General features: G+C 41.5%; 1 protein-coding gene across 2 annotated transcripts in view; it reads right to left on the bottom strand.

The window, feature by feature from the left end:
- The window catches only part of LOC310750661 (interleukin-36 alpha-like), a 24007-nt gene continuing 10041 nt past the window's right edge, over positions 1 to 13966 (bottom strand). Inside the window, exons 1-5 of one of the 2 annotated variants that reach the window (XM_083589139.1) lie at positions 7743 to 7893; positions 3743 to 3964; positions 3504 to 3626; positions 1533 to 1672; positions 1 to 834 (exon numbers count right to left, since the gene is read on the bottom strand). In XM_083589139.1, the coding sequence (XP_083445265.1) occupies positions 589 to 834; positions 1533 to 1672; positions 3504 to 3626; positions 3743 to 3839 (606 nt within the window). In that variant the 5' untranslated portion in view covers positions 3840 to 3964; positions 7743 to 7893 and the 3' untranslated portion in view covers positions 1 to 588. Of the gene's footprint in view, positions 835 to 1532; positions 1673 to 3503; positions 3627 to 3742; positions 3965 to 7742; positions 7894 to 13966 lie in introns of those variants that run through there. The other variant, XM_083589138.1, reaches the window with a different exon arrangement.

Genomic DNA, 13966 nt, shown 5'->3' on the forward strand with positions numbered 1-13966 from the left:
TTCAATCCAATCCAGTTTAATGATTTATTAAATGTGTATACCATCCTTTATCTGTAGATCTCAGGGTGGTTCACAACATAAAAATACAGGATAAAAACACAAAATACATGATTAAAAAAAAGAACCAAAAACCACAAATCAATAGCCCCCTTCTTCCTTCCACAAGTACATTTAAAAGGGGTATAAGATAATTTTATTTCACATAAATAATTCACTCTTTCGGAAACAATGCATAAATTGAAACACTGTCATCCTTCCAAATTTGCCTTTCTGAATTTTGCAGGCAGTTTCCCCAACCAAGTCATATGTACAAAAAGGCACATGCTAGAGTTAAAGTGTGCAGAAAATTGCATATGCTAGTGAAAAATGACACAGAAAATGCCATGTATTGAGGGGGAAATACTTTGCAAAAAAATATGCAAAGTAGCATTAAATGTGTACAGCAGGAGAAAATTGCATTAAAATACTAATGAATTTTCAGTAGGACTTCAAAAAAATGTATAGCAGGCATGGAAATGTGGGGTATTGAACTTAAGGCTGGAAAAATTATATCTGTGGGACTTCATTCTACCACACCCTATACAGGGTCTATAGAATGGCAGCAGCACCTCCTGCCCCTTTATTTGTTTTTTCCATGAAAAATTCAGTGATCTCAGCACCTCCTTGCTGGCTCAAACCAATAGGCTTGTTTGGCTCCGGTGAACTGCTAAGAAACCATCCTGGGAATGCTACAGATTCAAAGCTGCCAGTCTCCTTGCCGCTGGCAGTCTTGCAGAGGAAACTGAAGTTCTTGGATTCCTGTTTTTTATTATATAGATCCATAATTTTTTCTCCCTTAAAAAAAAAAAAACATTTTCACAACCATCGGCAAAATAATTTATTTAAATTCATCCAACAAAACAAGAGACCCTCTGTTGCCTCATAAAATCCTCTGCAGGGTTAGGGAGGCATGGCGGTACTGAGCAATCCTAAGTATTGGAAGCCAGTAGAACTCACACAAGCCAGCCTAAGTTACCTCTGCTCCCAATTCCATTATGTTGGTGGCAAGGAAATAAATATAGGTATTAGAAGAGAATTCCTGGATGCCAGGGTGCAGGTTTGGGGCAAGTACTCTTTGGTGAGAGAACCCCAGCAGAAATTTAAAATCACAAAATATGTAGCAAAGCAAAGGATGGAAATATAGGCTGTTAGACCTTCAAAATGTACCTTTCTAAGTTCCTTCAAAGTTTGTCTCTTCCCCCAAAGGCCACACATTTAATAAGTTAAAAATTGGTTTACTTACAAACACTTCAAAGACCAGGTTCATGTGCTTTCCCATGCATCAGTCAGAAGACACAGGCAGTAAAAATTGGCTTAGTTACAGTGGTGAAAGTTCCTAAATTACTGGTACAGGAACTCAAGGGAGGCTTGTTAGAGCCATGTGGTCTGAGTTTGGAGCAGCCAGCTCAGACCTCATATGCTGAGCTTCTCATATAGACTAGGGGTGACAAATATGGAATCAAAAGAGACATTGAAGCACAAATGATACTCACCACTAACTTTAGCCGAGGTTGACCACCAACTTCCACACAGGACAAAGTACGTTGCCCATCTTCCTTACCCATAAAGATGGCGGATGTTCTGTCATCTTTTTCCCCAATAATTTTATCTGGGACCACAGCAATTAACCCCTCTGGAGGTGAGCAGCTCAGAAACAGGATCAGTGGAGGGAAAGAGAGAGGAAGAGCGGGAGGAAGGGAGAGAGAAAGTATTATTGGTACAGGAGTCTTAGGTGACTGGAAGGCCATCAATCAGATTGAAAGCTGTTGAAGTGACCCATAAGAACAAGTCTCTAGAAAGGAGCTCAACCCCTATACTAGAAGTATGTCCAGTGTTCATATCATGAGAGGTCCACTGCATAGCACAGGAGCTTGCACAACGCACAAGCAATTTTGTATCTTGAAGTGACCTTCAGTCCTCTTACACATTGTTTTTACAAAAAAAATATTGAAACCTCCTAAAATGGGTGCTAAGCTCATAGGTAGCACACATTGTTCTGCAGGCATGTGCTCTACCAGTGAATTACAGACCTTCCCTGTCAACCATTATAACAGGTGAGGGTAAAGCAACAGCTCTCAACACCCTTGGCTACTGGCCATGCCTCTTAGGGCAACTGGAGGGTCAAACTTCCCCTGCACCTGCATTAGAGGCTTGTTTCGTAACATTGTTCTTTGTTGCTTCTGTGCAGTGCCTGCTGCTTGCATCTTGTCCATGGTGTCTCATTTTAGTCCATACCGGCCTTTCCCTCTGCAATCTCAGAGTTATTTGTTCCATTTGGGGAGCTGTTCTCAAACTGGATGGGTTTTTCCAATTGAAACACCCTGCCAGCTGTATCTTCCTGCTATGGCTTGCTAACTATCCAAATGTGTAGATCTGAAAGAAGGGAGCCACAGAAAGATATTTCAATATAAGGCTGTGGTGAATCTACTATGGTGGCCACTCACCACAGTTGCAACACACATGCAACATCTTTTCCTGTAGCATGAAGATGGCATTTTCTAGGCTGATGAGAAGCAAGGCTTGCACAATGCTGATTGACTGGCTCCATCTGTCATCTCTACTGAAGCAGGAATGGAGGACCTGTGCCTCCCTCTCATGGTTGTTCTTAGACGTCAACTTCCAGCCAACATGGCCAATGGTCCATGCAATATCTGGAGGGGCACAGGCTCCCCATCTCCAAGTTAAAAAGTTCATGTGGCAGGTGGTATGACAGATCATTCTCTGACTGATACCCTTGGAGAACCACTGCCAATTGGAATAAGTGAGACAAGATGGACTAGCCTTGGAATAAGAGAGATGGACCAGTGATCTGGGCATGATGGAGCAATGGTTTGACTAGGTCTAAGGCACCTGCCTATGCAACTAGTGACTAAAGGCATTGCATTAGAACAGACTCAGCCCAGAACTCTCCTCTTCCCCATTTCACAGTGGCTCTCATGAACCCCATGGATAAGTCCCACAAGAGGATTGCTGAGCCTTGTTTAAGAAGATGCTGCCGAGTCACTGGGTTGGCCTTGCAACTAGGCAAAGTGGGACACTCACTTCAGGCAGCACATCCCTGTGTACCTAAGCTAGTCCATTTCCCCTGGGTGTGGTCAAGGATGTTGTCCCATTACTAGTGTTGAAGTAAGATTCAACTGCCACTGCCAGGCAGATTCTAGCATATGTGGAATGGGAAGACACTATCTTGTCCTTCACCCAAGACAACAGGGCCGGCCCTACCATTAGGAAGAGTGAACCTATCTTGTTCCTAGCATTAAAAAAATATTCAACTACCAATCCAGTTAGCTTCCATGCCTGGAATGAAGGATGGGCATTAGCTTGTCCTTTGCCTCAGGCAGAAAAATGTCTTGGACCAGCCCTGCTGAATCAGACACCTCCCTGAAACTAGGTTACCTAGTTCCACTTGAAAACAGCCAGCCACCTGGGGTGGAGGAACTGAGAAACATGGTAGGAGCTGTTACCTGGTGAGTTGGAATTTCTGGGAGCTGAGAGCAGCTGGTCACCCACTAACAAGAGGTACTTCTGGTTAATATCCCAAATTTTGAAGTACCAGGGATCTGGTAATGACTGGATCACAATCGTACCTGGATGGTTAAAAAGGCAAAAATTAAAAAATCTAAACTATTGACATAATGATGATTGGCATAGTTTGGAAACTTAGCTTGAGCTATGAATAGAAAAGTAAAGAATCATTTTTCACCTGGAGGTGGCTTCTTAAAATGATTGAATAAATCTTTCATTTCCTGTTGCACAGTTTTGTGGGGCTTCCTCATTTCAGCCTCCCCCATTTTCTCCATTTCTTCTTGATGAGTGGTTGAGGTTCAGACTGTATGAAGTTCAGATTTCTGTAGGGGGAGCTTTTAAAAAAGAGTGACGTCTTACGCTGCGGTCCCCGATGAGCTTCCGGTTTGGTTTATTTCATCTATAGATCATAGAATGACAAACAGACAGTAGCAATATATGAAACTACACAATTCTTATAACTAACATCCTTTGTACTCCCAATGATGTGAACTATTGTAAAACCTTTGTCAATTTATAGTTTGTTTATTTGATTGTATGTTTGTTTGTTTGTTGGTTGGTTGGTTTGCTTTCTTGGCATAAATGTATCTATTTTAAAGCAATAAAGATATACACATAGATCGTAGAATGGTAGAGTTGAAAGGGACTATTCAGGTCAACTAATCCAATCCCTTGAAATATAGGAATCTCTTTTGAAAATGGTATAAGTGCAATATACTCTGAACAAAAGGCTAAACTAATTGTAAATAATGTGGTTATGGAACAATTTAAGATTGAAAAAGGGACACGACAAGGGTGCCCAATCTCCCCTTTACTTTTTATATCGGTCCTGGAGGTTTTGCTGAATATGATTAGAAGGGACCGGTTGGTTAAAGGTATACAGGTCGGAGCTAAACAGTATAAATTGAGAGCATTTGCAGATGATCTAGTCTTGACGTTACAGGAGCCAGAATCTAGTACCAAAAGAGTTTTAGAATTAATTCAAGAATTTGGTCAGGTGGCAGGATTTAAACTGAATAAGACCAAAACTAAGGTTTTAGAGAAAAATATGACATTGTTTGAAAAAGAGAAATTTCAGAATGAAACAGGTCTGTCTGTGGTGAAGAAGGTGAAATATCTGGGGATCAACATGACTTCTAAAAATGGGAACTTATTTAAAAATAATTATGAGAAATGCTGGTCAGAAGTGAAAAAAGATCTCGAAATATGGTCAAATTTGAAGCTTTCCTTGATGGGTCGAATAGCAGCTATAAAGATGAATGTATTGCCTAAAATGTTATTTTTGTTTCAAACATTACAAATTGTGGACAAGATGGACTGTTTTAAGAAGTGGCAGAAAGATATTTCTAAATTTGTCTGGCAGGGCAAGAAGCCCAGGATAAAATATAAGATTTTAACTGACGCAAAAGAAAGGGGTGGCTTTGCCCTGCCAGACTTCAGACTGTACTATGAATCAGCAGCATTCTGCTGGTTGAAAGACTGGCTGCTTCTTGAAAACACGGACATTTTGGATTTAGAAGGTTTTAACAATGTTTTTGGATGGCATGCATATTTGTGGTATGATAAGGTTAAAGCTCACAAAGCATTTAAAAATCATATTGTTAGGAGATCTCTGTTTAATGTTTGGATCAGATATAAGGATTTACTGGAAAATAAGACCCCAAGGTGGTTGTCACCAATGGAAGCGAAAGCTCAGAAAAAGCTCAATATGGAGGCCAATTGGCCAAAATATTGGGAAATTTTGGAACAAGAAGGAGATAGACTGAAACTGCAGAGCTTTGAGAAACTAAAAAATAAAGTCCGAGACTGGCTTCATTATTTTCAGATAATGGAGGCTTACAATTTGGACAGGAAAATTGGCTTCCAGGTGGAAAAATCTAAATTAGAAACAGAAGTGCTAGAACCTAAAACTAAAATTATGTCAAAAATGTATAACTTGCTGCTGAAATGGAACACACAGGATGAAACGGTTAAGTCAGCTATGATTAAATGGGCACAAGATCTTGGACACAACATCATGTTTGCTGACTGGGAACAGTTATGGACCACAGGTATGAAATTTACGGCATGTAATGCCTTAAGAGAGAATATTATGAAAATGATATACAGGTGGTACATGACCCCAGTCAAGCTTGCAAAAATATATCATTTGCCCGATAATAAATGCTGGAAATGTAAGGAGGTTGAAGGTACATTCTTTCACCTTTGGTGGACGTGCCCAAAGATTAAGGCTTTCTGGGAAATGATTTATAATGAAATGAAAAAGGTATTTAAGTATACCTTCTTGAAAAAACCAGAGGCTTTTCTCTTGGGCATAGTCGGCCATTTGGTGCCAAAGAAGGACAGAACTTTTTTTATGTATGCTACAACGGCAGCAAGAATACTTATAGCAAAGCACTGGAAGACTCAAGATCTACCCACTCTGGAAGAATGGCAGATGAAGTTGATTGACTGTATGGGACTGGCAGAAATGACCGGCAGAATCCGCGACCAGGGAGAAGAGTCAGCAGAAGAAGATTGGAAGAAATTTAAGGACTATTTACAGAAATACTACAAAATTAATGAACTCTGAAAAGATGTTGGATTGAACTTTTGTGGTCTCTAGCTGTTATGATAAAGATAATAGGGATTAAAATTGTTTAAGTCATTAAATTTAAAAAAGTTGAGTGGAAAATAAGGTGTTATTTTAAAAGGAATGTTAAGAGATTAGGATTTGCTGGATTAACAAGTTGAACTAGAAAACAAGAAGGGGAGGTATGAGGAAGTCAAAGAAACATGTTATTGAAAAATTGTTATTGAAATTGACTTGTTTTTAATATTTTTCTTTTTCTTTTTGTGTTTATATAAAATTGGAAAATCTAATAAATATTCATATATAAAAAAAATGAAATATAGGAATCTCAACTAAAGCGTGCAGGACAGTGTCTTCCCAAAGGCAAGGTGGTTCTTTTAAAATGAGATTCAGAAGCAATACAAAATACACAAGTGAGTGAGAAGATTAAAGATTTTATTCTGAAACAGCAAACAATGTATACATACCAAGCAAACACTTCAATCTGCCACTTGGAAGCCCTCAAGAAGTGGCAAAGTGACTCATCCAGGTAGCCTCAGTTTGCACAGCCCTGCAGCCGATCAGTCCATGCATGGGCTTCAGAGAAACTCTGCCCAAACTGTCAGATTTTATAGATAACCTGTGTAGCCTTCAAGACTGGCTACGTGCAGATCATCCATTAGCTACTCCCTCCCAGTGCCTCACTTTCTCAAACCACAACAAACATGAAAGAAGGTACCCAGCACTATCCTCCACAACTGATAAGGCAGCTTCACCTCCTGCCAACATTCCCAAACATTGAGGACTGTTCTCAAAAACATTCATATTGAAAAATAGCAATGAGAAGCCAAAATACATTCCATCAGAAAACTTAACAAGAGAGAGGGAAGGGGAAAGAACAGAGGCAGGAAGGGCTCCTTGTCAGACCACTAGCTCCTGGATACATTCTGTCTTCCAGATGCATTTCTCATACAGTCAAACCTTGGTTCCCAAACGGCTTAGTTGCCGAACAAATTGGTTCCTGAACACCGCAAACCCAGAAGTAAGTGTTCCGGTTTGCGAATGTTTTTTGGAAGCCTACCATCCAATGCTGCTTCCGCATGAGTGCAGGAAGCTCCTGCAGCCAATCGGAAGCCACTCCTTGGTTTTCGAACGGTTTCAGGAGTCGAATGGACTCCTGGAACAGATTAAGTTCGAGAACCAAGGTACCACTGTACAGACAAATAGCCATCTAAGCTCTGCTTAAAAACCTCTAAGGAAGGAGAGTCCACCATCTCCCAAGGAAATCCGTTCCACTGTCCAACACAGCCCATAGTTTGAAGCTGACTTGTTTCCAAAGATATATCTTGCACAAAAAGAAACATGATAGATGGGGAACATTGGCAAGAGGAAAGGCCAGATACAATTCCATTGCTTCACAGATGATTTGGCAGTGGAAGCAGACAATCTAGCAGACTGTTCCTTAACCTGGTGCCTTCCAAATGTTGTGGACTCCAACCCGGCTTAGGCAACGTTCATAGAAGATGGGAATAGCAGTCCAATGATATCTGGAAAGCAGCAGGTTGTAGACGACTAACATTTCAACACAGAGACAGGCAATTCAGATAAGTAATTAAGGAAGTGGTACCTGTGCTGGTGTGATAAAGTCCTGTGCCTTGGGAGAGATCCTTCTCTCTCTGCTCTCCCCTGGGATTTGCACAGCATTATATTGCTGCTCAGTGAGGCTGGTAGGTGTGGTTTGCATGCTTCATGCTTATTTACATGTCAGGTTCGTGGCACTTGAAATACTAATTTAACCAGTTTTTCAGGTCTAGCATCTGCACAAAACTTCACAGGCTCTTTGGGAAAAGCCTAGTTGGATTTCCATCTGGTTGTTGGTTTGTTTTTTAAGTTCAGTGATAGAAGTACTTCTGAACAAGGATGGATTCACTTGACCATTTGTATTATAAAACATTTGAGAGAAAAGAGAAGACAGATCATTCTGCAATGCTGCTTGCGTAAGTCTATTGCATACAGGATGTGCTACCAAGTTTCACACTTGCGTTGCTAAAAGAACTAACTACGAAGACTCAGCTGCTGAGTGTATTAATTGATTGAGATTGACCAACAAGCCTCATCCCCCATCTCAATTAAATGCTGTTGCTTCCTCATTCCTCTGGCAGCTTTGATCTCCAGCATTAATTGCTAGCAGCCTGGCGCCAACTTTTACAAAGTAAGGAATCCAAAATTCCAGAGACAAAGGCTTGAAGCTTCTTTATTCCATCAACTCCCTGAAGGAATACTTCATTCCACTCTTCTCCAAACACTTCTCCCCACCTTTTCCTCTCTTCCAGATCTGCTCTGGTCAAGAGTTAATGTGCTGGGGGTGAGGCTGACGTTTGCTGGGCTCATAGTCTGCACCAACCACAAGAACAACCTGGAAGGCTCTTGTGCTCAGCTTAACAAATGGTAGCACATTGGGCATTATGCATCTTGTGTCCAAGCAAGTGCATCTTGCACACTCAAAAATGACATTAAAACTAACTGCCTTGAAAGAACTTCTTGAAAAGGTTGGCTCCGATCCTACTTAGAATGCTAAGAATGAAACCACTCCCTGAACATTATGAAGAGTCCTTTGATTACAACACAATCATTCCTTTGCTTCCTCAGTACCTGAATAACATTTGCTGGGGACTAGGCACCTGAGATATGCAGATGACACAACATTGATGGCAGAAAGTGAGGAGGAATTAAGGAACCTTTTAATGAGGGTGAAAGAGGAGAGCGCAAACTATGGTCTGAAGCTCAACATCAAAAAAACGAAGATCATGGCCCCTGGGCCCATCACCTCCTGGCAAATAGACGGGGAAGAAATGGAGGCAGTGAGAGATTTTACTTTCTTGGGCTCCATGATCACTGCAGATGGTGACAGCAGTCACAGAATTAAAAGACACCTGCTCCTTGGGAGAAAAGCAATGACAAACCTAGACAACATCATCTTGCCAACAAAGGTCTGTATAGTTAAAGCTATGGTTTTCCCAGTAGTGATGTATGGAAGTGAGAGCTGGACCATAAAGAAGGCTGACTGCTGAAGAATTGATGCTTTTGAACTATGGTGCTGGAGGAGACTCTTGAGAGTCCCATGGACTGCAAGAAGATCAAACCCATCCATTCTGAAGGAAATCAGCCCTGAGTGCTCACTGGAAGGACAGATCCTGAAGCTGAGGCTCCAATACTTTGGCCACCTCATGAGAAGAGAAGACTCCCTGGAAAAGACCCTGATATTGGGAAAGATGGAGGGCACAAGGAGAAGGGGACAACAAAGGACGAGATGGTTGGACAGTGTTCTTGAATCTACTGACATGAGTTTGACCAAACTGTGGAAGGCAGTGGAAGACAGAAGTGCCTGGTGTGCTCTGGTCCATGGGGTCACGAAGAGTCGGACACGACTAAACAATTAAACCACAACAACAACAGGGAGATCATTAATGTGCTTAGGTCCCTGGCTAGCAGTTGTGGGAACACAATGCTGGGCTAGATCACCTACTAGCTTCATCCAGTGGCCTCGTCTTACATTCTATTTTTTCTGGGGGTGGGGTTTTAATAAATGAGGAACAGTCATTTATTGCCAAATCCTTGGGTAACCTGAAACCTAATTAGCAGAGACTAATTCAGTATGCAGCCTCCATTTGGGGATTAACTCTAAACACCGGTTCATCCCTATAATATCCGCCTAATATCTGTAGCTTCTGTTGTTGTTTCCTCATCTGCCCCCTGCTTTTTGTAACATGGATGGAGAACCTCCACACTATTTTGTTACATTTGGGACATAATAAAGGCTTCTGGCCACCACTGTAGATTTTGACCCTACATATTTGTGGTTATCAACACCAAAACCTGCCAACACCAAATATTAAAATGACCGGGGGCTCACACTATTGTGAAATTGCACAACATATTTCCCATTTCCTCACTCAGTAGCTGGTAACTTTCCAGCTCTTGTGCCTTGGCTGTGTGAGAGTGATTTTATCTTTGCTTTCGTGGTTGAAATGGAAACAGAGTATTTGGGCAATACTCCGGTAGAAGGGACAGAAGCAAGTTTTTACTTTCACCTGGATTCACCAAGGCTCCAACCTGGCATGAAGCTGCCTTTAAGCAAGTCCAGAGTGCTTCTCTTTCACCACTAACTTTGGAAAACCTTCACACAAGAGAAATTAGGGGAAGGGTCTCCAAGCTGTGTAGAGCTGTAATGTCATGCTTTAACAATCTAACTGTAAGGCACCATCCCATCTAGATATTTCTTTTTTTAAAAGCCTGCAACCATTGTCTGAGGCTTCACCTTATACCACCTAAGGATTTTTGAACCTTGATTATGGTGTTCAGAATCATCACATGTGAGTAACCTAACAAGTTTACTAGCAGGGTTTTAGAGAGCTTCCTGGGAGAGTTTTTAATCCAAGCCCGGTGGTCAATTGGCAGACCAACTCTGCGTTATGAAGATGACTGCAAACGTGACCTGAAGGCTGACAACGTCAACACTGCATTGCAGACAACCACCGTGCCTGGAGACAGACAGTCAAGTTGTGTATCCATAGCAGTGAGCAGAGAAGAAATGACGGCTGTGAGGAGCACAGACAGAAGAAACGCCATGGTGCATCCGCAGCAGTACAACCGGACGCCTTCATCTGCCCTAGCTGCAACAAAACATGTCTCTCTTGCATTGGTCTCCACAGCACCAGCAAGCACTGTAATTCTCCAACAGTTTGTCCTCACCCCCTAAGGTACACTGACCCATTGTCTCTCAAGACAGACAGGTGCCAAGCATGGATAGCAGCAACATTCTGATTCCCCCCCCTAATACCAGTGAATTTGATCTATTAAAAATGGTTGTTGTTTTCAAAATGAAATGAAATGATTTCAGCAACTGACTCTGAGCAAGTGGCTTGTTTGGCTCAAAAAGGGCGCTCATGAACCAACCCAGAAACATCATGGATTTAAAAGAGAAAATCCCTTAGCTCTCTCCAGATCTACTGTAAATAGTGAACCTCTTTCGGGGTTTTTGTTTTTTTTTTTGGTTTTTTTGTTTTGTTTTAAAAATAAAGCTCTGTAATGCATGTTTCCTAAGAAATTATGAATGCTTAATAAAAATGAAAGGCTTGTTGTATCAATAAGACAGTGTGGCTGTTGGATTAGCAATATCTCCACCCCCGGGAACTTTAATTACCTGTTTACTTTATTCTTTTTCTTTTCTCAGTTTTACAGCAAAGAAAAGACAAGACAAAAAATAACTGAAACCAGTAAAAGCAAACTCACAAAGCTTTCAATTAAAAGGACAGTAACCCTTAAAAGTCTGCATAGTGCTTTACATCTCCAGACTGGGCAGGCTTCCACTGCAATGATGTCCTCTTGCAAAAAGACTACCAACCTATGAGGTCTGAAAAATCATGAAAGGGTGGTGCAAGACCCTATATTGTGATATAGACAAAGCGATTTGGAATGCTTACTGAGGAAATAGGATCCTGGGTTTTGCCTCCATCCAATGTGCTTCTAAAGTTTGATTCCTCCTCCTACATTATTTCCACCACCACCATCATCAACAACAACAACACTGGCTAACTGGTGTGAACTAGGACTAACTGGTGTGAATTGGCTAACTCAGATATGTGGAGGGAGATTTATTTCGTGGTAGGATACTAACTGCTAGTATATTTCCCACACAACACTGCTAAGCTCCTGAACAGAATTTGGATCAATATCTCCACTTTGTGGAATAAAGGAGGAACAGCACTTCCATAATTCTGTGTTTTATTCTGCTTTTCTCTTGTACATGGCTTTATGCTCTGAAGCAGTCTATAAATTTGTAGAATACTAATACTGCAGTCCAGGGGCAAGGAACCCATGACACTCCAGATGTTGGTGGACTATAATTACTGTCAGCCCAAGCCAGCCAGGAATGATGGTGACTATAGAGTCCATCACATACAGTAACATTTGTGCAAACAAATCAGGAAGGACATTCACTGTTATATAACCACCCCACAAGCAAATCAGAGCAAATGCTCAATGAAGAGCAGATATTGTATAACCTCTGCACAAGCAAATCAGGAAGAGTGCTAAATGAACAGATCGTCTAGGGGAGCCCTTAGACTAAAGAAGCCACTTTCCCTCCATCTATATGAGTTTGAATATTTCTGTGCAGCTGCACCTCCAACTTCACCCCCAATGAACTATAGACCCCACCTTGATAGAATAAGTTGTCAAAACCAGGCGAAGGGTCTGCAAAATTCAAGCAGGCAGATGCAAGGGAGGTTTGATTGCTTTCTCACTGAAGCTAGTGCAGCATATAGCTTGAAATCAAAGAGTTACCAGAACCAGTTACTGTATGTAGAAAGACCTTTGCCTAAGAAATCTGCTGCGGTTTATTCTTAATGCTTGTTGCTAATTTTAGAAGTATTTTTATTCCCCTTGCACCATTTAAATACCAGGTGGACTCTGACCACCATAAATGCATGTACAGTGGTACCTCGGGCTAAGAACTTAATTCGTTCTGGAGGTCCGTTCTTACCCTGAAACTGTTCTTAATCTGAAGCACCACTTTAGCTAATGGGGCCTCCTGCTGCCGCTGCGCCACTGCTGCACAATTTCTGTTCTCATCCTGAAGCAAAGTTCTTAACCTGAGGTACTATTTCTGGGTTCGCGGAGTCTGTAACCTGAAGCGTATGTAACCTGAAGCATCTGTAGCCCGAGGTACCACTGTAGTTTTATGTTTTGATTACATAGAAATCCTGTTTGGGTGTTGCCTTCCATGGGATCTAGTCCATATCACACCCACAGAGCATCATGCTTACACAGCTCAGTAGATGGTATAGAAAGCTGTCTAGAAAGCAGAAGGTTGGGGAAAGCTAACATTCTAACCAGTGCCAGATTTAGGGCAGTGTGGAAGGAAGGAAGGAAGGAAGGAAGGAAGGAAGGAAGGAAGGAAGGAAGGCAGGAAGGCAGGAAGGCTCTATTTATGCAGGTACCTTCTGAGAAGATTCATAAAAAGCAACTGCACCAAAATGAAGTTATGTGAAAATAAGAAATATTTAAGGGGCAGTGCCAAATTATAGCTTCGCTCAGGGTGACATATTACCAAAGTCTGCCCCTGTTCTAACACACGGGTAGAAAGTCCAGAGCAATAATTGAAGGCACTGATGTGAGAAAGTACTGTGCCTTAGTGTGAAAGATCCCTCTCTGAAGTCTCTCCTGGGATTTAAACATTTCATAGCTGCTTAAGGAGACTGGTGGGTGTGATTTGCATGCTCCTGTGTTTCAGGATCCTTGAGTAAGGCTTGTGGCATCCTATTGTTCCCAGAAGATGACATTTGGAAAAGTGAAGTAAAGCAACAAGCTTTTATAGGCAAGAGTCTCCTCCCTCACCTGCTTCAGCATCTCTCAGGCCCTTTTGAGAATGCCCAGGTGGATTTTACCTCTTGTATTCAAAAGGTGTTCAGGATTAGAAACACCTCTGAATCCATACAACCAAATTTATTTATTTTTAGTCTTTGGGAGAGAGGGGTGGAGACAGAGCCTTGTATAAGTTGATTGCATATGGGATGTGCAAATGATTTTCACTTTTGCATTGGTAAAGGACCTAACTAGGCCCATCCGAACACTGAGTTTTTTAACTGATTGGAAATCCAACAAGCCTTATCCCTTCTGCTGCAGTGACCCCCTACATTCATGGAAATGACCTTGGCATTATCAGCACCACACTCTAACCAACTGAATCGAGTTTTTGTATTTCCTTGGGAGGCATGTATTATGGAGCTTTATTTTAAGGAGGTGATGAAATCATTTCTCTTCTTTGGAACGAAAGGGCCATTTTTCGTA

The sequence above is a fragment of the Podarcis filfolensis genome, assembly GCF_964270895.1.
Source record: "Podarcis filfolensis genome assembly, chromosome: 15".
In the NCBI taxonomy this organism is placed as follows: domain Eukaryota; kingdom Metazoa; phylum Chordata; class Lepidosauria; order Squamata; family Lacertidae; genus Podarcis; species Podarcis filfolensis.